The 26,024-nt window shown below is 35.6% G+C and overlaps 2 protein-coding genes and 1 long non-coding RNA gene across 5 annotated transcripts in view; 1 reads left to right on the top strand and 2 right to left on the bottom strand.

The window, feature by feature from the left end:
* LOC142974362 (gamma-aminobutyric acid receptor subunit alpha-2) overlaps positions 1-11,877 on the bottom strand; it is a 30,460-nt gene extending 18,583 nt beyond the window's left edge. The window contains exon 1 of the mRNA XM_076116641.1: positions 11,734-11,877. Within this exon, the coding sequence (XP_075972756.1) occupies positions 11,734-11,768 (35 nt within the window). The 5' untranslated portion in view covers positions 11,769-11,877. The remainder of the gene's footprint in view (positions 1-11,733) is intronic.
* A 4,467-nt stretch (positions 11,878-16,344) lies between these two features.
* On the top strand, positions 16,345-24,131 carry Lcch3 (Ligand-gated chloride channel homolog 3). Of its 2 annotated transcripts, none has more exons than XM_076116638.1 (10): positions 16,345-16,643; positions 18,466-18,560; positions 19,376-19,443; positions 20,317-20,462; positions 20,656-20,813; positions 21,211-21,326; positions 21,685-21,853; positions 22,171-22,422; positions 22,663-22,851; positions 23,112-24,131. In XM_076116638.1, exons 1-10 carry the CDS (start codon positions 16,543-16,545, stop codon positions 23,288-23,290), a joined length of 1,473 nt encoding a protein of 490 aa, XP_075972753.1. In that variant the 5' UTR covers positions 16,345-16,542; the 3' UTR covers positions 23,291-24,131. The 2 variants fall into 2 exon arrangements, with proteins under 2 accessions (XP_075972753.1, XP_075972752.1); XM_076116637.1 differs by having other exon boundaries at positions 18,463-18,560; positions 23,112-24,130.
* Positions 16,566-26,024, bottom strand: part of LOC142974360 (uncharacterized) — a 30,584-nt gene continuing 21,125 nt past the window's right edge. Inside the window, exons 4-5 of one of the 2 annotated variants that reach the window (XR_012959562.1) lie at positions 21,772-21,857; positions 16,566-16,634 (exon numbers count right to left, since the gene is read on the bottom strand). This is a non-coding gene — a long non-coding RNA (uncharacterized LOC142974360). Of the gene's footprint in view, positions 16,635-21,720; positions 21,858-26,024 lie in introns of those variants that run through there. The other variant, XR_012959561.1, reaches the window with a different exon arrangement.

Raw genomic sequence — 26,024 nt, 5'->3', positions numbered from 1 at the left:
TTTCTGATTTGTACATCAATGATTGGAAGTCTGTACACATTAGTACTCTCGAGCACGATATCAGTAAATGTGTCAGATGAAAATCCATATGAACAATAATCTGTTTCATCGGGCACAGTGTAAAAGAATGGCGTCTTATCGATGGGATTGGGTCCCATTAATCTATCATCCCACGTTAGAAACCGGATAGATGAAGATGTGTTACTTGCAGAGTAGGGGATAGATTTCCGACAGTGGTACCTTATAGTTTGTCTCACATATTGTGATTGTGTTTGCAGCCATAACAGTTCGGCTGGGCTTAAGTTGTATATACATTTGAAATCTTCTCCCAACTCACTAAGCCAAAATGGTCTATCTCTGTGAATACATTCTGTATCACCAGGATCACAGACTCCTGCAGTGTATTTAATCTTTATAGATGTTTCTCCTCCCTTGATACAAGTTTCTTTTGATGTAATGTTGCAGATTGCTTTAGTTTTTAATGGACCTAAGTAAGTTTCATCGGTAGGGCTTGGTGTAAAGCCCTTGCACGTTGTTGTAGCAGGATTTTCATAAGACCCGATGCGAGGACACTTTCTCTCCCGGCAGAGAATAGGTGAAGGTTGAATAAGATCACAATTGCTACTGCAATTTCGACCCGTAAGTCCCGGAGGACCAATATTGCCTTCAACGCCTTGTGGACCCACATTGCCTTCTTTACCTGGAGGTCCCTGAACTCCTTGAGGTCCGTTTTTGCCTGGTGGACCCGTTTCTCCCTTATCACCTTTCAGGCCTGCAATTCCAGGTGGGCCCTTGGAACCTTTGTCTCCCTTAGGTCCCTGTTCACCGTAATAATGACCATCAATGCTGAGTTTAAAGTTCCGTAGTTTTGTTGTACACTTGTAATTTCCATCGTCTGAATCCAACTGTAGTTGACGCGATTTTAGCGTAGCTGCTGTATTATCAAATACCAACAGAATGAACACACAAATATAAAAACAAGTAACAACCATTGTCGCGCTCGATATACCTTGGACTAAGTTAATGTTTATTATTACTCGGCATATAGGTATTTAAATATTTATCCTCATTTATAAAATAAATTTGTATTCGTACTTGTATATTCGCGTCACATTATAAAGTAATGTTAGTCTTCGGACCATGTTTTCTTTACACAATATCTAAAAGGAGTCTCGTGAATTTGAGTTCTTAAATGAATAAATAAATGTATAGAAGTTTTGGAGCGTTGAAAGGACCTTTCGCCACGCATCGTCGGTTACGATAAGCAAGCTGAGACGATGCGACATTTCCAGTTAACGCTCTCCTGTGTGGAGATAGAGACGCTTTATTGAATTCGTATGCAATGCAAGAACCGTAAACGAATATAGAGAATACAGAACAGTTATACTATATTTTTCAAGGATTAAATGCTTTCGAACATGTTAGTAATAACGCATTCGAAAGTGTATAATATTTAGGTATATATGAAGGTTAAGAAGTAAAATAATGTTAAATAGAAATCGAATCTGAATTCACAGATAAAATTAATATAACTAAAGGATATCATATAAATTTAAAACAGAAATAATCTATGAATTTGCTAATTTTAAGTTTAATTAAATAAATAAATAAGTACTGAACTGTTTTGCTAACACACCATACGGTTATTTTTATAGTACTTTAAAATTTTACTACTTGCTACTTTTGTTTTTTCATAATTCTGTGAAAACTAACAGATTTAGTTGAATAACGAGCATTGGTTTAAACAAAGAACATATGACAAGCTCTTGGTATAATATCGTCGCAATCATAACCCATTTACCATCAAAAAACCAAAACGATTGTAAAAAAAGTTATTCAAACATTCAGACGATGATGAATTACGACGTCTAAAAGATTTTGTTTCACAAATATCTCAAATATAATGAAATGGTATTTTGTTTCAAGCTCTCTAATGGCAGTTTTATAGTTGACATTGAAACTTAATTGAAGGTTATTCTTGAAAATATAAGTTTAAAATACATATTTTTAAAAATAGCAACCTATTATTTGACTTACGGGCTCACGTTAGGATGTGTAAAATATTGTAAAATGTTGGTAAAATCATAACATTAGTAAGAAATCATATTGGACCTCACTTGTAATATCCCAACTGATATTCTACCGCCGAGGAGAATTTTATACGAACGAGACATACAAGAGATTCATAAAACCCATGTATGTAAACATCTTCCATTCAATCATTGAAAAGGCTTTATTTCTAAATTGTTAGATTTCTTTGATAAAAAGTGGCTAAAGCCTTTATTCCCGTAGATGCCGGGGGGGGTGGATCAACGGCTACCTGAGCCTCGAGGCGGTTTTACTGTTCCGCTGGCGTTCACGTACACAAGCCTCTAGCATCCACCCCTTTAACTCACAATACGTTATTGACTCAGTTTCTAATTCAACTGCAACCTGCCTCCTATAGTATAAATCTTGAAGTAGGTCTACTTCTAGATGTGTTATTTTATTGCACCTTTGTTGTAGGGCTTTGTTGGATAGTTCTAAAAGCAAGTATCGGTTAATAATTACGATCATAGGTATTTTTTACTTTGTCACCTTTGATTATATTGGGATACAAATGAATTTAAAAATTATTATCAATAAACCAGGCCCAAACGGAGATGGTGGGACGACATAGACGCGTTCCTGGAAGATTAGCCGGAAGCAGCAAGCGACCGAGGGGACTGGAAGTCTAGGGGAGAGGCCTTTGCTCAGCAGTGGGACACATAAATAGGCTAGATAAAACACAAAAATGTTTCACACAACCCATGTGTGTAAACATCTTCCATTCTAATATTGAAAAGGCTTTATTTCTAAACTAGCTGACCCGTGCGGCTCCGCTCGCGTGAATTTCGTACTGTTGCTTATTCGTTTGAGCACGCGAATTGCGAAGCACTCGATACACATAAAAATGCTAACAACTCTTTTGTCATCTAATGGTTATATACGAAAGGGACCCGAAGGGCACACAATGTGACACAGGCTCAGGCAGGCCTGATTTCCTGTGGTTACCTTCTTTTCCGCTCTCGTCTGTATCCGTACCAGTTTACAGTGTAAAATATAATACCTTATTATAGACTGACCATTGCTTACCCGTCTGGATTCAGAATATTATAATAGGTACAGACAGACCTATCTGCGCCGGAGCTCTTCACACGCGTAATAATGTTTACTTGCGATGATACGTCCGAAACCGCGTAACCCGTAATTATTTTTTATATATCATCCGTTGTTTATTTTTTAAAACTTACCACGTAGTCTGTTTCATAGCTATACAATTTATTTCCTTAACGCAACCAATTAATTTGGTTATGTGTTTCGAACAACAACGCCATCTGTTAGTTGCGGCGAACAACAAACGAAATTACTCGGTTGCCATCTAGGATATCCCGACCGCACCGGACCCACGTAAACCAACATTTTTGTGTAATATATCATACAACATTTATGTTTAAAAATCTTATAAATGTATAGCATGTTTCAAAGGTATTTTTTTACAATAAAGCCATCAAAACAAATTAATTAGAAAAAACATGCTTTGTTGCGAGCTATAACGCCATCTATTGGTTGGTGCGAACAACAGGTATCGATACGGCAGGCGCCGCGTTAACTTTATGCGAATGTTGTGAAATGGATTGTAACGCCATCTATGGTCTCTATAGGGAAACGCAGGTTCAAACGATTTCTACGTATATTTTTCAATTTTCTAAATTTTTTAGAAATTTTGTGCTATAAAACGTATCCTAGAGACTGCTCCACTACTTAATCTATGCATATACCAAATTTCAGTGCATTCTATCCGGTAGTTTTTACGTGATAGCGTCACATACAGACGGAGGACAGACAGACAGACAGACAGAAAAGAAAATTATAAATTGCAGATTCGGTATCAGTATCCGTTACTAAACATCCCCCATTGGTTTTTTTTTAAATATATTCAATGTACAGAATTGACCTCTCTACAGATTTATTATAAGTATAGATTGAAGTTGTTAGATTTCTTTGATAAAAAACGGCTACCTGAGCCTCGAGGCGGTTTTACTGTTCCGCTGGCGTTCACGTACACAAGCCTCTAGCATCCACCCCTTTAACTCACAATACGTTATTGACTCAGTTTCTAATTCAACTGCAACCTGCCTCGTATAGTATAAATCTTGAAGTAGGTCTACTTCTAGATGTGTTATTTTATTGCACTTTTGTTTTAGGGCTTTCTTGGATAGTTCTAAAAGCAAGTATCGGTTAATAATTACGATCATAAGTACCTATATTGTCAAATGAATCTTAAAAATTAATTGCTTAGTTGTTATAGGTATTTTGATTATAATGGGATACAAATGAATTTAAAAAAGGTTAATTGCTTAGTTACTAAGATTAGTATTAATAAACCAGTGTTTAGTATATGAAGTAATTAATTATGTGAGAAACCAGATCACGCCTTAATAAATCACGAATCAATATGTATTAAATCAGGAGCGTCGGGACGTCTGCGTCATGGTAATGTTATTTCCCAATCTATCAAGTGTATTGTGTCCGCAAAGTATGGCGGCTGCGGGGGAAAGGGGCATGTCGTGGTGTCACAATGAACTACTTCGACATAACCAACGCTTTGGCGCCAAATGGTCTCATCATACTCACAACAAAATATTCTAGATTATTTTAATAATAATAATATACTTAATCTCTTTATTGTCCACAATAAAAATACAATAAATAAAAACAATGAAAACTTAAATATAAATAAGATACCAATGAACAATGGCGGCCTTATCGCACAAGGCAATCTCTTCCAGGCAACCATAGGATGGAGAGAGAAGTGTAGATGTAGAAAAGGGTAGAAATGTGTACAAGTAACATAAACTTAGATACGTGAGTAACATAAATAAAGGTAGGTCATAATTATTATACATACACTGATTATTACATAAATATAGAATTCATAGATATCATATATATCATAGGCCCAGGACCGGTCCTATTGGCGCTCGATGGGGGAGGCCTTTGTCCAGCAGTGGACGATTCCCGGCTGAGATGATGATGATGATGATATATATAAAATAGACATAGCAAGAGCAGTTTAGACAGTCATTGGAAAAGAAAGAAATGAAAAAAATGTGCCTGTTTAAAACCGTAATACGAATGACTAAGTAAGCAGTAACTACTTCAACAATCTTGTTCCTTCCACTAGCTCTAAGTTATTCAACATCTCTATGCAAAATAAGTTAATAAAACTTGCTCGGTCCAAGCGAACGTCACACAACTTACTTCTGATAACAATTTCCGTTCAACACCTTTAATACATATATTTTCTTTCAACGACAATGTATCAAATGAAGTTATTTTCGTCTCAAATGGACTATTGTATGATTTAATATCGGGCTGACATGTCTTAGCTTTTGTTACGTTCGGGTACACCTATAGAAGTGGACAAAATTATTAGGAAATTGTTTATTTAGAGATAATGAAAGTACTGATGAAACCTACATGTCTGCTTTATATTTCATTTAACTTGCTGAAAAAGCCGACTTGGGCGAAGGATAAATATTGAGCAATGAATAATTTCGTCAAACTCCACTGGCGTCGTACAGTAAACTAAATCGGCTTAGACATTAATATGCTATGGTGCAGAGTACAGGATTTAGGAGTGTCGTACTAAATTGCCTCTCAAACGGCAAGTAAACGGATTATGGGGGTTCGTATCATTAAACAGATGCCTAGCAGATAATATAATAGCTGGATCGTGCGCCCGCTCTAGTGGCCTACGATAGGCTTGAATTTATGCACTATAGGTCGCCTAATACGTGGTGGTCACCGTTCTAAATTTATTACATAGCTGTAGAATTGTAGTAGATGTATCCATTTCTAATCCATACTATATATACTATCCATACTAATATTATAAATGCGAAAGTAACTCTGTCTGTCTGTCTGTCTGTCTGCTACTCAATCACGCCTAAACTACTGAACCAATTTGCATGAAATTTGGTATGGAGATAGTTTGATACCCGAGAAAGGACATAGGCTATTTTTTACCCCGGGAAAATGACGCATTTCCCGGGAAAATTCAGGTTTTGCCACCGAAGTCGCGAATAATCAATATTATAATGACATTGAATTAACAAAATTCCGTTGTCATGGCAACAGTTTTAATGGCGGATATGCTCTAGCTTTTAGTTATATGTGATATAAATAATTTTGAGAATATCTTTCGTGAAAAAAAGCATATTTTGTTGTTAAGGAATAATTAAGCTTTGTATTAGAAAAAAAAAATCATTTACGCGAGCGGAGCCGCACGGGTCAGCTAGTTACCTATATTACGATAGATCAAAATAAATAACCTTTATTAAGCTTTTTATGTATATGCATATTTTACAGCAATCGGAAAGTATGCATTTATTTCACGAGATTCTGATAGTAGTTTGCAATTCGAGGGCCAATGAGACGCCGCCGTTCCGATATAGTTGATCCCAAACATGACAGGTGACGGTAGCTATCATCGTTCTCACCACATTACACACCTTAAACCTTATTACGGACCGATGAAAACCCTACCCTTTTCACTGTGCCAAATATTATCAAAACATTCACAAGCATTTACAACAGATCGCGTCCTCATAACAAAATCGTTTCCACTCCACCAGTTTTTTTTTCATACCAAATAATTACTTAGTAAAGAAGATTTTGGCTGAAAAATTATTTCTACAATATTTTAAACAACGACAGTTATAACGTCATTAGGGAAAGTTAATTTTTAAAATGCGAAATAGATTTAGATTCTACAGAGAGTTATATTTTTTGGGGGAAATAAGAATGTTTATGTTGAAGCTTTCGTGAGTCGCTGTAGGCAGAATAATGATTGCCAATGCGTGTGTGCTGACGGATTACTTCCGCCATTAACTATTGGTCATCGCAGTGGTTCAAATCTCTTTGGTGTTTAACCACAGTTTCCAATCGAAATACGGTTGCATTGTTTTAGTTTACCGCACTTCAAAAATTTAGCGTGAATGCATCGTATTGTAACAATACAATTGATAAAGATTCATTTTAGTTTTGAAAACTTTTATCAATTGTGTTGGTTTCATATAAAAAAATAATCAAAACTAGTTCAAATTCATACGTTCAATGTTACCCAAATGATTCAAAGTTACCCAAGTTGACTGTACATAAATTAAATGTAATATCCTTAAGAACTTACACGCTTATAAAATACACAACCTACATACACGTTGTCATTGAGAACGTGCCAATAAAAATATTTTGAAGAAAGATTAGTAAAAAAAATACGGCACCTATTCATAACTATATTGTCATAGAACTAAAATCTAATATAACTAATCTCTCAACGATTCGATAAATTATTTTTATATTACGTTTAAAGTAAAGAGATATGATAGACTTAGGAATAATCTTGAGTCTAGTAGAGCGCACCGGCTCGGTGCAGGCCGAAGCTTACGCAGCTCTACTGCTGTACAAATCAGAGAGCCGTATTTGTTTTCAGCTGTGCACTTTACTCGTTTCAGAATCAATTTAAAGAACTAACTCATATTTTGAATCTCTAGATAAACGATGAAAAGTGTAGGGCTTTACCTTAGTGAATCTGAATTATGTTATTAATTAGATTTCTTAATTTTGTAGGTAGTAGGGCAGGCTGAGTTCACGAGAAATTGATTTTTATTTTGATAGATGCGAATTAGATAGCTGTTGTTAAATTAGTTTTATTTAAGTACGAATCGTGGTCTAAAGATTATCAAAGTTGCTGTTGCCTAACTACTAAATTACACACTGTGACATAGTATCCACGTATCTTTTCACTAAACACACCAAGAAGTTACATTCAAGGGTACTCTGTATTCCGTAACAAGTTATCGAAAATTAAGTTATAATAACGTATAGTGTAGTCTACGAAATATGTAGTTTATCTGTTTGTCGTGGCCCGGTTTGTCCTCCGCTCCACGTAATAAGAATCATCTTTAAAAGGGTCGCGTCCCCAAGCGAACCCATTTGTTCAAATGTAATCATTTTACTCATGACTCTGTGTGTACGGTTTTACGGATTATTATTCAAATTTGACGCTTATTTATGTAAATAATTTGTTTTCTATACGAGATTAGATTGAAAAAATGGATAGGTAGGCTTTAATTTGTATTTTAATTTATTAAGTGTTGTTTGTGACTGTTCTGAACGTTTTCTTTCGAGATATTAGGTATTTTAATTTAGGATCTACATTAATAAAAGCAATATTATTTTTTGAAACAGATCATTTAAAGTGAACGTTTTTAGATTTACTTAGGGTATTTAGAATTCCGAATTTTTAATTACTAATAAATTTATTTAAACGTTTTTACAATAACTAACTTAAACCTCGACAAATCTAAATTATTTTTACAATTAGGTTACTTGATAACAGAATTGGTCTGTATATAATGTAATGTAATATGCTACTGATATTATTACGCTATAATTATAACAGCAAAGCAGCAATAGTAACTGTGTAAGCCAAAACTTCAGGAATCCATCAAAGTAGGGGAATAACATCTAAATATATAAAATAAACACCTAACAACAAAGTGCTGAGCGTTAACAAATAAATAAACACTGAACGGGAAATCAAACCGACCGTTTACTCGTAGTCTTCAGATAATGAATCTGCAAACACGTTAAACAGACGTAGTTTTCTTTGTATACTACAGATAACTAACAGTCAGCTAGTTATTTTACCCCACAGCCATCTCCACTTAGTTTTTATATAAAAGCAAATATACATAAATAAAGTTGAGAATATTTAGTAGGTCTAGCCTTTTTTAGTTTGATTTAAAAGCTATATTGTGTAAACTGATTGTGAAAAAGTAGTAGATCGGTTATCTTTAAGTTGTTTTAGAATTTAAGAATATTTAAGTCAATAAATTTCAAGTGTTTAGAGTTTTAAATCTATTTTGTTTAAATGTTGTCTTATGAGAAAGTTTTCTATATGTCAACAATTATACATAATTATACATAACATTATACAATAAAATCGTTGGTAATAATTATAATAAATCATAAGTTTTAACATTGTCCTACCTACGTAGATCAGAACGAGAGTAATCTATTGCCTACGTGTCTACTACTGAGCCAAACCACAAAGTAATAAATTCTTATAATATTATTGATCACATTGCCTTCAATGCTATCACAAAGATATATTCTGAGCACAACCAATGGTAAATGAGTTAATTCTAATCATTTCAGAAAAGCGAATTCCACATACATTTTTGCAACATATTTTTGTTATTGGTTAATAAATAACTTCTTAGCGACTATCTAAAGGCTTAAAGATTACCTAACAAGTGAATCGATCAGAGTTTGAAAGGGAGACGATGTAATAAGTAAGTGCCTACTATCGACATAAGGCGAGGGATAAAATATGATAATAAGCGTCTTATAGTCTTCAGTGGACGGAACAAAACCTCTGATGTCGTGTAGGCTTTGTACGAATATTCGATAAGAACATTTTTATCCCATTGTTAAGATAGTCTGGGAATAATTTGGATAATAAAAGAGGGATAAAAGCAAATAACTGAAGTGGACACGACAAGCGGCGGTATGTCAAGAATCTTTAGGTAAACAACGGAGAATATTTTATGCTGTTACTGGTGAAGTATTGAGTAAGTACAGTTGTAACAGAGTATTATTATAACTGTTTCCGTGGAACTTGGTGAATCTAAACATATATGACTCAAAGGTGACTGACTGACATAGTGATCTATGTACTGAAATTTGGCATACAGGTAGACGTTATTGCGTAGGCAAAGAAAGGATTTTGATCAATTCTACCCCCAAGGGGATAAAATAGAGGATGAAAGTTCGAATAAAAATTCTATCCTAAGTCACAAACTAAGCGGACGAATTCGCGGGCAAACCTTAATTTTTTTATACTATAATTAACAAATTTCACGATATCTATAGAACAGTTTATTTATATCATACAATTTACATCTACGCTCTCTAAATTGCCTTATTGAATGCGTGGTGTAAAAAGTTTCTTTTTTACCTAGTTCACGCTCTATAGCATTTTGTATTTGGCGAAATCCTAAGTTTGTATCGAAACGATACTTTGAATACACCTTATTCAAGCACCTTCGAGGAAAAAGGCGCAGATTTCGTAAAATATACTACAGCAATATGTATCTAAGTGTTTGTTCGTTGAAGCAATGTTAGTACAAGTCATAGCCGTGCTTCCTTATTTTGTCATGTATAAAGTTCTCGTCCTTGCCTCATCATAGTAATGTTATACAGAAAGTTTTGTTTGCTACCCGTTCACGTATAAATGATTTATCTGATTGATACAATACATTTGTCATGAAAATGTTTCAGGTATTTTACCTGTAATCTTTGTGACCTTTGACCTTTGTTAGGTATATAGCTAATATATATTTCTTAAAATTTGTTTAATAAATCGCCGAAATATTGAACTTATTCGTAAATCTTATCGTGATAAAGGTTTGCCAAATAAATCTACAAAGGTACAATAATAATATTTGTTTCTATCTTTACAACTCAAAGTATTTCAACGCAAAGGAAATTCCAGCAGTTTAAAATATTTGTTCTTCTGCCAGACTTTGTAACGCAATACTCACAAAGTAGGATTGTAAGTTGATATTTTTTCGCTTTAAAATTCAAGACCAACTCTGGTGACAAGATAGGCGGTTTAATTGTTACCAAAGAAGTAATTAAAAGTTTAACCGTCGCTCTTGTGGGGTATAGTCGTGTAAATCGACTCGTAGACAAGCACCTGTGAATAACTTGGCACATAGTTGGTCGGTAGCTTCACGTTCCACGCATACACATAACATTAAACGTTTATTATAAGTTTATACTCGTCTACGTTTCATGTGGTCACCTCTGTGTTATTCACAAACTGTTTTACTATAACTTTTGAAGGTTGCTCGCGGTTGTTATATTTGTCATGGTAAAGTAAAACGTATTGATAATAATTGCTTTATGAAAAGAAGCTCATTTTATTATGAGTTGTCACTTAAAAATAAAATAATGTTATAACTAATTTTCTGATTCGCGTAAACATTTGAAAGTATTATTGTTACATAACATAGGTAAAAATAACACGTTCTAAAAAACAAACACTGACTTCTATCATAAATAAAAGGTCGAAATCTAAGTCTAAATTACTATAATAAAGAGTTCTCAAAAACTAAATCGCGTATTAGTTAGGGAAACAAGTCAATTAATAACTAAATTAAAGTAAAATAACCCCAAGTAAAGACAATATTCGTACAATGAGCTAATAACGAATACTTAGACAGACACTTGACGAGGGTCCTTCGTTAAAAAGATAATCTAAATTGTCTGCATTCATTACAACATAACTGACTGTATAACGCACTCTTATTGAACCCTTATAGCTGATAATCGATTTTGTATGAAATAATATATAATTTTACATAACATTGAAATGGTAACGTAACACCTTTTATGATAAAATTACAAAAAAAATCCTATTGAAAATTATTTTTATATGAGGTTTCGTATGACGACTTTCGAACAAGATTCGTACAAAATTAATTCCTATTCCTATTCCCTATTCCTTAAACTTAATCTTATTTTTTTATGAAGTAGGTAAAAAGTAAAGGTTTAGTGCCTACCTGTAAAAAAACCACTTCTAGTTTCGAAAGTAAACAGTGGAAAAGTTTTGAACAAGAAAATTATTTTAGTACTTACCTTAGTATCACAGCGATAAGAGTAGCGATCAGCATTTTGAGTCTTATCTTGAAGTTTTTTCTATGAGTGTGTAGTTATTATGTTATGTTGTTTCGCGGTAAGGTCTCGGTGGTCGTAGCGCGGCACTCGGCGTGCAAGGCCCGGCGTTTCGATAGCGGTGGCGGTTCGCGCGCTCACGGCTACTCGAGTACAGCCTCCGAGAACGAACGCGCATGCGCAGTGATCGCAGAAAACATACGGCTACATACACGGGATAAGTTTCGCTTTTATGTTTCGAGTTTATCCGACGGTGTTTTGAAGTAGATACGAAAGTAAAAAAATATGGATTGAGTAGGTAGGTACACTAATTATCGTAGAATAAATGTAGTAAGTGTACAATATGATATGTAATCGTAAAGCATTCAACTGTTGAATGTTTGAATGTATCTTTGCTTTAAAATTTTTTGGATATTTATGCCAAAGGAAATGATACCTATGTTAATGTAATTGATATACCCATTAAACATCTCTTAGTAGCTACACTGGTAGTGTAGAACGAGGCGATAATCCAATTTGAACACATCTAACGAGTGAGCGGCTCGACATATTCTACCACTCAATAACACAAATACAGACGTTATATCTGAAATGCAAAACGGTCTTGTCTGCAGAACAATGGCGTCGAAATGGGGTGATCCCTAAGGCCGTGGTTGATTACTTCGCCGCTGGTCGCCGCACCAGGGCCTCACTCTTGCCACTGCCTCGTAACAAGATTTCTCATTCCGCTGAGTGAAACTCTGCTATTAACTTAAAAGATTCCTATACACTTCCAGGAAAAATATCAATTGATTGAACACGTAATCGCTATAAGAATGTGTATTGTTTCGCCTCGTGACGAATTATAGAATCGAAACATCTTTATAAAAACCTCGATCGCGTAAAACTTCAATTTCCAATAAGTTAGGTATTAACATAAATGTTTCACAATGATGCGAAATAAAGGAATAATTTAAAAGCAGTCGGTTACACAATTTCAAAACATTGTTCAGTTCACTTAAACAAAGATCCAATTTCATTTCAATTGTGAAGATTGATTGAAACTGAATTTTTATTACTTTCTCTCTTCGAATATATTATTAATGAATCTGCTTTTATAATTTTTTGAGCGATGAAATGATGCTTGTATTAGCAGTTTTCAACTTTGAGCCTTTCATTGCTTGGTGCATTCGATTAAAACAAACATAAATGTTTGCGTTTGCAAAATTATGCGATATAGCACAGTAATGGTTAAAAAGTTTTATAACAATATGTTTTCCGTAGTAGTTTACTAGTTATTTGGTTTTCTTATCTAGTTCAGGTAGTTAAAAACAAGTTATGTATCTAAAAATTTTAATAAATATTTATACTTAATTAATAAAACATCCTAAACTAAGTTATCATGTCGTAAGTTTGTGGTACCTTGTTCGTAAGAAGCGTACGTAGCAAAAGCTACGAGTTGCTACGAAAAGTTCTACGTACTCATTAATTAGAAGAAATAATAAACTTTTATGTAAGGTGATAAAATACGCACTTCGAAAAGTAATACAATACAAAAAAGCAAAAAATAATAAACCTATAAAGTAACGACAACAAAAATACCACGTTTCTTTCTATAAAGAATTGTATTAGAATAAAGAATCCTCATCAACGTCTCAGTTAATTGAAAAAGCATTTCTGTTACGTAACTAAACTTTAATAGACGGCTCTGCCTCGACATTCATCATTTTTGTTCAAAAAAATACAAGTTAGCGGACAACAGATGCCTTATGAAAAAAATACACTCCAGTTACCACATATTTTGGGAACACGTCCATAAATTTTCATTCATACGCGCTTCACATTGTCGCTCGTGTCGTTTACAAAGCTGCACACACACTAGAACGTTAGAATACTTGGTGCGAGAGAGCTATCGTATGCGTGACCTCAAATAATACACGCCACCTCTACTGACGGCGATTTCAAATAAAATCCTACACATTTCCAAGTGTAATGTGCGTCCAGAGAGACTGAAACGCGAGGTTTATCAATAGTTCTCGATTTAAAGTCACGTGTAGTGTAAAATAATTTTGGTATAAGATATATGATTGTAAGACGAATAACTTGAGTTTTTATAGGACTCCAAATAAAGCAGATAAATTATTTCTTGATTGTAGAAGTAAACTTAACTGAAAAAGTTAACTATTTTATCTATGCCACAAGTGTTATTATTATATCTGGTATACAATTATAGTAATGACATAAAAAATATTATACAATTTTATAGAATTATTGAAAAAGTAATTCATTGCATAGCGGTAAGTACTTCAAATTAAATCATAGCTAACATTAACAAATATTATTGTAGGTGCAATACGTGTTGAAATCATAGTAGTGGTTTAGTTGTGTGACTGTGTACAGCACGTCTTCGCTAAATCACCATCATTACCTCGGCCAATCTCGCGGCTCAACAAACCGCAGCTATACCAACATTTTTCAATCCCTTCAAATGGAAGATGCTGCTTTCATATCTTTAGAGGTCACGTACGTGATAAACTTGAGAACTTACTATCATACACTAGTAAAAAGGTCCCTTGCCTGAGTATACAACTACAATATTGGACCCGCGATTGATAACTCGCAACTTTGATATTTGGTTTCGTTGTTTCTTGCATAATTAAAAAACGATTATAAACAGCATTGTAAGAAACGATGCAATCCGTTACAAAACTGATTAGCATCTGAAATCATTTGCGTAACGAGTTTTTAATATAAATTACCTTAACTATCATCGGTTTCACATTACAGGCACATTTTCGGCAACCGTAGCACTTCGTAGCGTTTTCGTAGCACTCATATTAATTGCGGTGCGGACAGAAGCTCTCATCGACCACGACACTCATCACTATTGTCATCAGTATGTCGACATTAGGAACAAGAGCGTTGAAAGTGCCTCTTTGTGACGTCACACATACACCACTTTTTAAACCAGACACTTTGGTGCTAGGGCATAAAGTTGTCGATGAAATATATCGATGAATACAGTCGTCAATCGTAATCCATGATATCCCTTATTCAAGTACTTATTGAAGTGAAAAAAGATGAGATCAAACGAGATTGGGACATGAATACCTTAAGTATTGATGTGATATGAAAAATACTTCAAATATTAATATGTTTTTATTTGCATTATACGCTTGTTGCTGAGTTGTGCTCAATGTAATAATGTAATGACTGAGTAATTTGTGATCTGAAGAATGGATCGAATCCTTTATTGAAAGTTGATGAAACAAACAAGCTTGATTTCATTCAAAAGATATCGAAATTAAGATTTTTTTTAATTAGGTAAAAACAATACATTAATAGTACAAATAGAATAAATGAGATATTTTTCTACCGTTCTGTATTCTAGGTTTCATAACTGAGCAATCAGAAGCTCGGAATTTGATTGAGTGTTAGACAATTATTACATTTTCGTTAATTAATTTTCCTGATTGAGAACAAACATTGAATTCATCATGAAGTACCTACGTATGATATTCATTGTAACTTTTGATAGCCATTTCACTCGATTGGTAAAAAAGTTTTATATTTGAATCCAGAATTAATCCTTTGTTAACGAGCACTTTGCTTCATATCATATTTAGAAAGAGATTAACGGGAATACACAAAAAAAGGCAGGATAGTCTTTTTTATGTGGGCTTTGCTTGATTACTCAAAAGTTAGTCCAGATTGCATAAATTACTGCAAGTTATTGAACTCAGTATATAAGTCAAAATCGATTTTGGATTAAAATGTGTCCAAAGATCAAGTGCAATTTTACTGAAAGCCGTGCCGACTCTCAAACCAAACAGCTGGTGACAATTTAATGTAAATAGAATGTATAGCGTATTGTTAGGTATTATACAAATGGTATGCATAATACAAGTAGTGTGTATAGTAAGGTGTTTATCGCACGCGAGGCAGTCGCGTAGTGCCTGTAATCTGCGGGCGGACGCAGGGCGGACCTCGCCAAATAACTTCCGCACGTCGTCACCTGCCTGTCGCCGTGTGCCACTTTCTATTGCATATACATGCACCATGTGTGCACGCTTTAATGTAGTTGCAGCAGCCTCACGCCTCTCAATACTGCTTCATAGTAAACATATAGATGTGTTTGTCTTAAAGCTACGTAGAGCTCGCATAGACTTTGTGACGAGTCTGATCATTGAGTCTGCACCGAACAGACACATCATGTTGAATATTATGTGCCGTCTATATGTAGGCAGAATTTATATCTTGAAAGAATATTAATCACACGTTAGACTACTCGACTGTACTACGACGTAGCACTTCAAAGCTACGCCAGAAATCATGAAAACATAAGTTCATAACTTGGAGTCTTTTTCGCCGTAAGCCATCATCTCGCAAAGATATGCGTCGCGCCGCAGTTATGAAAGAAAACAAAAGACAGACAAAGACAACACTGATAAACAATTAGTGTCAATCAAACAACGAATTTCCAAAACTCGGTGTGTTTTTTGTGACTTTGTGTGCGAAGATCGTAAGTTGTGAAGTAATTCGCGCCAATGGCGTTATGTGGCGATACAGGGGTAGCGCACGCGCGACGGCACTCCGCTCGCCGCCGCCGCCGCGGCCGCTCATGCCACTCGCCCGACTACATCGCCGATCGCGATCGCGACTCGACATCTCGAACAAACTTGCGATGTTATCGAAGTTTTAAAGTATGTGGTTGGTTCGGTGCGCGAGGTGTGTGGAGCGAGTGCGGTGAGCGCGCGATGCGCGTGGCCGCCCGCGCTGCCGCCCCGCCGCGCGATGAGCGCGCGTCGCACGCCGCGCTGTCCACACGCGCACGCACTTGCACGCGCTGCTGTCGCGCTCGTGCTGCCCTTCCTGCACACCATCACCTATGCACAGTGAGTACTTTACATTGATGAGTTTTAAGTATATTCCCGTAAACGTATATGTCTACATGAAATGAAGATCTTTTGCTTTTTAAATAGTTATAGATTGTTAAATAGCATCCAGTCACTAATAAGTAGTTACACACCACAAAAAAGTTATAGTACGAAACTCAGTTAATACGAGTTCTAACAAAACTTTGTAAATTTATCATGTTTTAGGTTTAAAATAGGTAATCGAACTAATACATGTCGCGAAATATGATTAAGACCACGGTTTAAATTCCCATAATGATTGAAAGCCACAAACTAGGAAATGACTTGAACAAAGACATTCCGCCGGCTGTCCGTCGGCCGCAAATATTTATCGCTTTGATTGTTAAGTTGCGTTTCAAAATTCTGGTATTGTTTTGTTACCATTTTTATAACAACTTTTATACTGTGGTTTCACTTTTATTATTACTTTGTAAAGGGTGATATAAATAATCTATTTACAAATAAGAAAATTTAATGAAAAAAAATATGTTATAGATGTTTTTTTTTAAGTAATGTTTTCTTGCTTTTCGTATAAGAAATAGATATATTTTAACTTCAATTGGATGTATAAACTTAAGCAATTCAAAGATTTATAGTAACGACAAACTAAAGACTTCACATTCTTCGGTATTTGTGCAGTAACATAGAATTAATTTAATGCGGGGTTAGTCCGATCCCACGCTAAATGGCAATTCACTTTAAAGCCCGCTCACAAATCTCATTTAGATTGCCTTAGTGGCGTAATTTCATGTAGATAGGCAAATGTTTCAGCAATGTAAATATCTCCAAGATTCATATGACCCTTATGCAAATCAAGTAAAGGTATTAAAAGAATAAATTAGACCATCATTTTCATACGTGGCTATATAATTTTGCCTTGGTAACTTGGTATGAGGTAAAAAAAACATTTTATGAAAGGGGAAAAAGTCTGGAGGTTATTTGTTGAGAAAATATTTTATTTAAAGTTATTAAGGTAATTAACGTCATAACTTTTTAAAATACAAACCGTTCAGTAACCTATGTTGTGTATATTAGTGATCTATGTTTATCGTAAGATTTGCACACAAATTAAGCTATTAGCCGTGATAGCTGAAAATATAAACATAAAGTAACTTTGTATTTCAACTGCTGGCTAATGTTAATGTTAAAACTGTGTATTGGGGCATTACACAGGGCTTTCGATTCGGTTTCCGTGTCAATGTTAGTGCATTTTGTTAGAAATTGCTCAGTGGGTAATAGTTGGGACTTGTCATTAACAACTGTTTTCTCCGTCTTAATTCTATAGTATTTTTTGTTTTATTAAAATAATGCTGCCTTATGAAGGAAACATAATAAAACCGATTTAAATTTCCATTTAGGGTGATAATTTGTCGCTTGGAATCTTGTATTTATTGTTATATTATCATCGTCAAAAATGGTTTCATATACCTAAACCTCGTAACTTGGTATTTTATCGAAAATGACTCTTCTTAGAACAAAAAAATAACAGGCAGGAACTTCTGGGGCACTACCATTTTTACTTAATTTTTTTGTACCATATTTTACTATGTCATAAACTTTAATTCATTTTCTAATTCTGTGGAAAATACAACAGAATAGTAAAACGTTACTCAAATCTTGATCTCGCATGTTTCGTTGCGGATGCAGCGATTGAGGCTTTTAAGCCCCCCAAAACTGTGACGTTCCAGTATTTGGGACAACGATTCCCAGCCTCCTCTTCCATCGTCAGTAGTCAATTGGAACGAATAAGCAACATATTTGAGTAGGAGGCATGACTAATATTTACTGGTTGTGTCAGAAGCGAGCGCGCGGCGGCTGACCGGCTGGAGAACGTTACGCATACCGTGTCGCGGATACTCGACGGATACGACATACGACTGCGACCCAATTTTGGTGGTAAGCGATTGATTTTGATTTTGTATGACAATCTATGCTAACTGACAAATATGCCAGTGTGTTTCAAACAGTCGCGCGACAATTCCAGTTGGTTATTGTGCAAATGCTTCTTGGTTCAGATGAATATCCACAGGACGGATTCACACATATGACATATTTCTCGTAATCTAGGTATATTAATTGATAATCGATAGACAAAACCTACAATGTTTAACAGTCGTCACAATATAATGTGGATATCGATATTATACCAATTAGCGTATAAAAGGTTGCCGAGGCTCCTTAATAAACCGTTCGGCCTCGGGCAATGTAGCTACCACGTTGGTGACAAATAAGAAAATCATTAGGGAAGAGTAAATATAAGAATATACCTTCATACAGAAATATAGTAGAACAAATTACACATCCGTCAATCTGTATTACTGATAACATCAGTTATGAACTAATCGTCGCAAGATGAACGTGATCTAATTGCGCCACCGCCAATCGTTAATATACGAGAAACGTACCAGCGTGTATACATACAATACACATATATGACGACGCAATTTGGGACACGTGATCATATTTGCGCACCACCTATCTATGAACGTACGAACCGTTATGCAACTCGGAATATGCACTGAATACTCCACCAACTCATGTTATATGAGTTATAACGATACTAGACATGTGTCTCGGAATATATTACGAGTATGTACTGGACCAGAACATTTCATATTATATTGAACTCGCTCCGTACAACAGCACAGATTTGTCAGCGATTCCTCTGCTACACTCTGTTGGTTTGTTGCATAAATGTTATTGCTTTTCAGGAGATCCGCTCTACGTCGGCATGGATTTAACTATTGCTAGTTTTGACGCTATATCTGAAGTAAATATGGTGAGTTTTTTACGGAATAATTTCTTACGCCAGGTTTGTGAAAACCTCATAAAATGTAATCGAGCGACTACTTTCACGGTGTTTGCTCATATCATCGTCACAAATGCATTAAATCTATTAGATGACCAAACATGTCCACCGTCCCGTGACCTGTTTACTCATTAAATGTACGCCGAGACATGAAAGATTGATTGATAACACGCCCCAGCACTTGAGGATATCGATGCGTTGCTGCGACAGATGGCAACCTCCGACAAGATGACCTTGTCTGCACTTCTCCAGATTCGCTGAGGATGTTTTTTGGGTCGTATGAAGGACTTTGCTCTCGAGCAGGTCGTCCATCGTAATTCATTAAGCTTTTAATAGCTGCGGAAAGGGAGCAAGGCCGCGGTCACTTGACACACATCGAGGGTCGCCGGTGCCCGAGGGGCGGAGTGCTGCCTCAGCCAATCGATGCCCGCCTTTACTTTCTACCGCCACTCGCCGCCTGCCAACGCAGAGGTCACCGCCCACTCACCACTATCTTATACATACTGCTTATATTATATACCATATTTTGTTCATGCTAAAATGACAACACTTCAACTAACAAGCCATGTTTATTGTCAGTCCCAATTTTCAGCTGAATGGTGAGCGTCAGTGCCGAGGAGTCAACTGCTTTTAACAAGAAACTCGCATAGCAACATCAACAGCATCATCTTTGTTAATTGTACCTATAGATGTTGTTCTTATTCATCAATCGTAACGTCCAAATGAATGTTTCACTCTATTCATAATACGAAGTCAAAGTAGATGCTTGCCTTCAGCGTTAATTAAATTAATGTCTTGCAATGTGTCGCGGCACAATCTCAAAGGTTTTCCGAACTCTTACAGGATTACACAATAACCCTTTATCTAAACCAATACTGGAAGGATGAAAGGCTGGGTTTTGGTCTCCCGGACGATGTGTTGACGCTGTCCGGAGATTTCGCCGATAAGATTTGGGTCCCCGATACGTTCTTCGCTAATGACAAAAATAGGTGAGGGTTACGATTTTATCTTGTTTGTAGCATGTGATTCAATAAATGGTGTTACAGATGTTATTCATCAGTAACAATGTATTAAATTACTACCTTGTGTTTTTATATAACCCGAAATCATTAGTAAAGAGCTATAACTATAAACGCTACAACCCACTCTGAGTAGATTACAAGAATAGTTCTCATTCCACAGTTTTCTTCACGACGTGACGGAGCGTAACAAGCTGGTGCGGCTCGGTGGAGACGGCAGCATCACGTACGGCATGCGCTTCACCGCGACCCTGGCCTGCATGATGGACCTCCACTACTACCCGCTGGACAGCCAGAACTGCACCGTCGAGATTGAAAGCTGTGTGACTCATACACTTGTAATAGATCACCAGGCAGAGCTTGACGCTTCGACTCTCCAGCTGACCGATCCATAACATTCGTTCTTTTGCAGACATTCGTCATAGCTTCGCCCCTGCCTGAACATTTTCGCGTCTGGAAGCCCCCTTTTGTCCCCAGCCATTGATCATGAAACATTCTTGAGCATACTATGAGCAAACGTTTTCCTGTCATTATAAACTCATAAACCCTCGCGATGCAATACATTTTTAGCAGTAAAGCTTTACTTGAATTGAGAATACACATAAATGTTTCAATTTTGAGAAGTGTAGGCGCGGATTTCCATTGATTTCAATATTGATGGCTTTGAGGAAGACAGACAAATGTGTGTCAGCATGTTAACTAAATATTTTCGATGCAGATGGGTACACGGTGTCAGACGTGGTGATGTATTGGAAGGAGACGCCGGTGCGCGGCGTGGAGGACGCCGAGCTGCCACAGTTCACCATACTGGGACACGAGACTAATGACAGGAAGGTAAATAATGCATACTCATAGAATAAATGAATAATTTTACGAAATTATTTTATTAATTAGAGTACAGGATCGAATTAGTTAGTCTAGTTTTATGTACCTACAATACATGGAATAAATAAATTTTGCCAAAGGTGCCACGTGATTGTCATTTCCACTTGTATACTTTTCGCATGTCTTAACCTTAACCTTAAAGCCATAGATTGAATAGAGGCCATACCTTTACAAAACTTTAATATAGTTACATTTTCATTCAATTTGTTTCTAGTCAAAAACAAAAGATTTCAACTTTCATTGGGAATCAATTCTAAAGTTTTGTTTAGGAAACTTAACAAGTTTAATGGCATGGCAAACATTTCAGGAAAAATTGGCGACGGGCATCTACCAGCGACTGTCGCTGAGTTTCAAGCTGCGGAGGAACATCGGTTACTTCGTGTTCCAGACCTACCTGCCCAGTATTCTCATCGTCATGCTGTCCTGGGTCTCTTTCTGGATCAACCACGAAGCTACATCGGCCAGAGTTGCTTTAGGTATCTGTAAAGTTTAATTTAATTTAATTTAATGTATGTATGTTTAAAGTATCGGACCTGAAATTAGATATTTGTGGTATGATTTCGACGTAAACTCACTCCTAATGTCTACCAGTAGATAGATAGAGCTGAAGGAATTAAATAATACTTCAGGGATGTATGACTTCTTGAATTTTGGTTCACGATATTTTTATCTGCTGCCAAATATCGAAGACTATTTATTCTACCTACTAAGTTCATTTGCATAAGTGCATTTTTCTACAAATTGTGGTCTCTAACCCTTAACGATTACACTACAAACCAATTCCTATCTACAGGTATTACTACGGTTCTCACGATGACGACAATCAGCACAGGTGTACGAAGCAGTCTGCCTCGCATCTCGTACGTGAAAGCGATCGACATATATCTCGTGATGTGTTTCGTGTTTGTGTTCGCGGCGCTGCTCGAGTATGCCGCGGTCAACTACACGTACTGGGGAGCCCGCGCCAGGAAACGTGCCAAGTTAAAGAACAGAGACCAGCTGTCCACTAGCGCCAGTGTTGAAAAGGAATTGAAATGCTCTGGAGGTGAGACTTTCGTACTGACGCAGGCAATTTTATATAGAACCTCCTATTATTGCATTTTCGCGATTTCGTACTCACGTAGCAAAAGTGCTGTAAGTTGTTGCAAAATATTAATAATTTATATTGTGCTGAAGTTTACCAAAGATTTGTCTAAATCAACTCTCCAAATCGCAAATTTTTCGAGATACTAAAGTCTTTCTTTAGTTTTTGAATATGTCACTGATTTACTTTGTTGTTTCTTAGGTTCTCGTTCGCCCGAGGAGATTATAGCACTGCGAGAGTGCGCGGCGAGTACAGGACGGGTATCTCCCCTACTAGGGCTCCGGTCGAAGCCGCTGCCAGCCGCCACTGGAGCCCCACCGTCCCTACGCCTGCAACGTGATCACACGCAACTTCGGTACAGAACAAGACCGCATTCTAGGAACTCAAGAAGTTAGTATTAACCTTGAATGCAATCAGCAAATTGCGATTCTTGTTATTCCAGATTGACAATTTCCTGTAGTAGTGTCAAGTGAAATTGCTGTGCATTGAATTGATACTTGGAGCGATTTCCTACTTATATTAGACGCATTTACGACTATTGCTTTGAGACGGTGTCATGGACTCATGTTTACTGATATTTTGACAGCGTTCTTTATAATACTTTTGTGCTGTAATTATTCTAAGGGAATACAACTAGCGTTTTATTGCAGATGGATCAACGGGGAAGCCTAAGGTGATGCACGCGCTCCGTCGCGGCGCTACAGTAATAAAGGCTTCGATGCCCAAAATTCGTGACGTGAATGTCATAGACACGTACTCTCGCGTCGTGTTCCCCGTCTGCTTCATGCTCTTCAACGCCGTCTACTGGGTCTTCTACATATTTGATTGAACAAAATAGCGTTTTAATAAAAATCATTGTCGCCATACTTGTAATTAATATAACGAATTTAATTATGTGGTAACTTCGCGGACTCAAGATATGAATGAGGATTTGATGTAGGTCATAATATTTAATCGTTATTTTTAATATAATTGATGGCAATAAACCAGTATTTTGTTTAGCAACGGAGATTTATTAAAACATTATTTACGCGAGTCTTACTTACAAAATAAATGGCTACATGATAGGTTCCTGACGAAATGTTGGGATATTATAATAAAGATGGAAAATATATTCTATAAGAAAATGCATTATTTATCGAATTATTTTTCCAAATCGTGTTCCTTTCACTTCTGTCCTTAATAAATATTATCTAAATTATTTATACATGGATAAAATAAATAAAAGTATATATAAAGTTATGAATGAGGAAGTGCAAAGCATTTGATATACTGTAAAGTGTAGTTTTGAATGTAAGTAGCCTATAGAATATTGCATTTTAATATAAAGAAACTGCCAATTTTATGTGAATAAGAAAAAAGAGATACGAATGTTCTAACAAACTATTATGTTTTAACTTTGCTATTGTCCTATTAGACAACAATCTTATAAATATAAAAAAGATATTATAAAGATTATAAATTAACGGAAAGCTGTAAGAGGAGATGAATCTATTTCGCCATTTCGATGACGTCATGATGTCAATTTAGATAAGAAACAAAAAAATACGACATTATTTCCTATATTTAATTCTCTCATGGGATACTAAATGTATATTAGTCATTTTCGATATCGTTGTAAATAATATAATAATAGAATGAACGTGAAATCTGATGTAGTAGTAACATTGATGTTTATATTAGAGGAAGATAGCAAGTTATAGCTTATATAAGATAATGTTGTAAAATAAAATTTATAAAAAGTGTTTGGTTTTATTTATCATAGGTCCACCACGTCTCTTCCTGCATGAAAAAAATGCCAAATTAACCATGCCAAATTATCACATAACATTAAAATCAATTTAGCTGTTTAATTATGAAATGGAAACAGAAAAACAAGTTTAATTGAAATATCAAAAAAAGATTGAAAATCGAATAAGTCCCTATACGTACAAGAAAAGCGAGTAAGTGCTCAGTTACTTACTCACGCTTTGCAGAGTTGAGTCTAATTCTGTATTTCTGACTGCTATCTGTACGAAAAGTAGACACCGTGGCAGCATAAATTAAGATCCAATGACGGAGGAAAAGATCGGACGAGGCTGCTTTTAATGATTACGTAGAAGTTTTCTTATTCGCTACTTTTCTGTTAACATAAATAATAGAAGGCAACCCTAATTATTCAAAAATAAATAAAACTCAGGTAAAATGTGAGCCTACGTAATTTTTTTTCGTTTTTGTAGTAGGCAACAACGTTAGAAAACGTGGTAAAATGATAATGTTATGTTAGCATTTTTAACCCTAGATGGATACAAAAGTTTGACATTTAATACGACCCCATATCAATGCTTCACGTGTGTCCGGAAGTTTACGGGAGAGGACTCAGCATAGTCATTACATACTGACGTAAGCTTTTTAAAAAATATTAAAGCGGTCTACAAAGTTGCGTCGCTATTCTGATCAGATTCTTCAAAAGAGTTCTGAACGCCATCTGTCTTGAACAATAATAGCTACTAAGTGTGAGGAGCTTTCAGCATCCCTTCATTCATCTAGAGAAGATTCAAAGGTACTACCTGAAAACACGTAACGTCGCGTCGATCTCTTTCAGTCGCCATCTAACGGCAATCTTTAGAAACGTGCTTTCACAATGGCCAGCAAAAGCTTCTGAATATCCCAAAGTTCCGCTTGGATGTCGTTGCATGTTTGAAATTAAGATATTCTTACAAATAAACTTATGTAATTTATTATGATAGGTTGTAGGAAGTTTCATTAATATCAATATGAAAACAAAAAGTTAGCTACGTACTTACGTAAAGGTCCAATTTTAAATAGATAGACAAACTTTTTTAATTTGGCGTAATATAATGCTGGCAGTTAGATTGTGTGTAATAAAAAAAGTAAATGCAATTTAAATTCTAATTCTAAATGATGGCGGAATTGAATAGCTATAATTAGATGTAAACTTATTTTCTATTGTTTTTATTTGTACAAAATTAATTATGGATTCTTACATTCATATAACTTTTTTAAGACATATGTACGACAAAATGACTGTGAAACAATTATCATACAGTGATTAGCATTTCATGAAACCTGCCGGCATCACGTGAGTTGTGTTTATTCTTTAGATTCTAGTATTTAACATAATTTTCCTGTTATATGTGGGTAAATAATAAATTATACTGACTATCAGAGCATAGTATCATTCGATCCTAATAAATTCACAATGCGTGTTTCCTTAGATATATTTTTAAAATATCACAACATACTTCCTTTTTTCTCATAAATGTATGAATAGAGTGAAGCTATTAATAAATTGCTATTTAATATCCTTCGACAATATTGAAATAGATTGACGTAAATGCAACCTACATAAAATGCAGTACGTCTAACTGATATACGTGGGAAGTGAAGATCGGCTGCCACTTTCATTGATGTTGTTTGATTGAGAAAGACATGTTATAATAATGAATTGCTTATTTTGCCGTCAGTAAGTTAGTCACAAACACCAGTCAGTTAAAAAGCTATTTATAATGTTTTTTGATAGTTAACTAATAGGCTCTGGTATTGACGAACTGATATTGTGC

Source organism: Anticarsia gemmatalis, chromosome 7 (assembly GCF_050436995.1).
Source record: "Anticarsia gemmatalis isolate Benzon Research Colony breed Stoneville strain chromosome 7, ilAntGemm2 primary, whole genome shotgun sequence".
NCBI lineage: Eukaryota > Metazoa > Arthropoda > Insecta > Lepidoptera > Erebidae > Anticarsia > Anticarsia gemmatalis.
This window is presented reverse-complemented; position numbering and strand designations above follow the sequence as displayed.

What these genes read in the sequence shown, in the direction of transcription:
- Lcch3 (XM_076116637.1), top strand. Translation starts at nt 16,543, where the DNA reads ATGAGCGCGCGTCGCACGCCGCGCTGTCCACACGCGCACGCACTTGCA. An exon ending in CACACCATCACCTATGCACA is followed by an intron (nt 16,644 to 18,462) that starts GTGAGTACTTTA and finishes TGGTTGTGTCAG; the next exon opens with AAGCGAGCGCGCGGCGGCTG. An exon ending in CACCGTCGAGATTGAAAGCT is followed by an intron (nt 20,814 to 21,210) that starts GTGTGACTCATA and finishes TTTTCGATGCAG; the next exon opens with ATGGGTACACGGTGTCAGAC.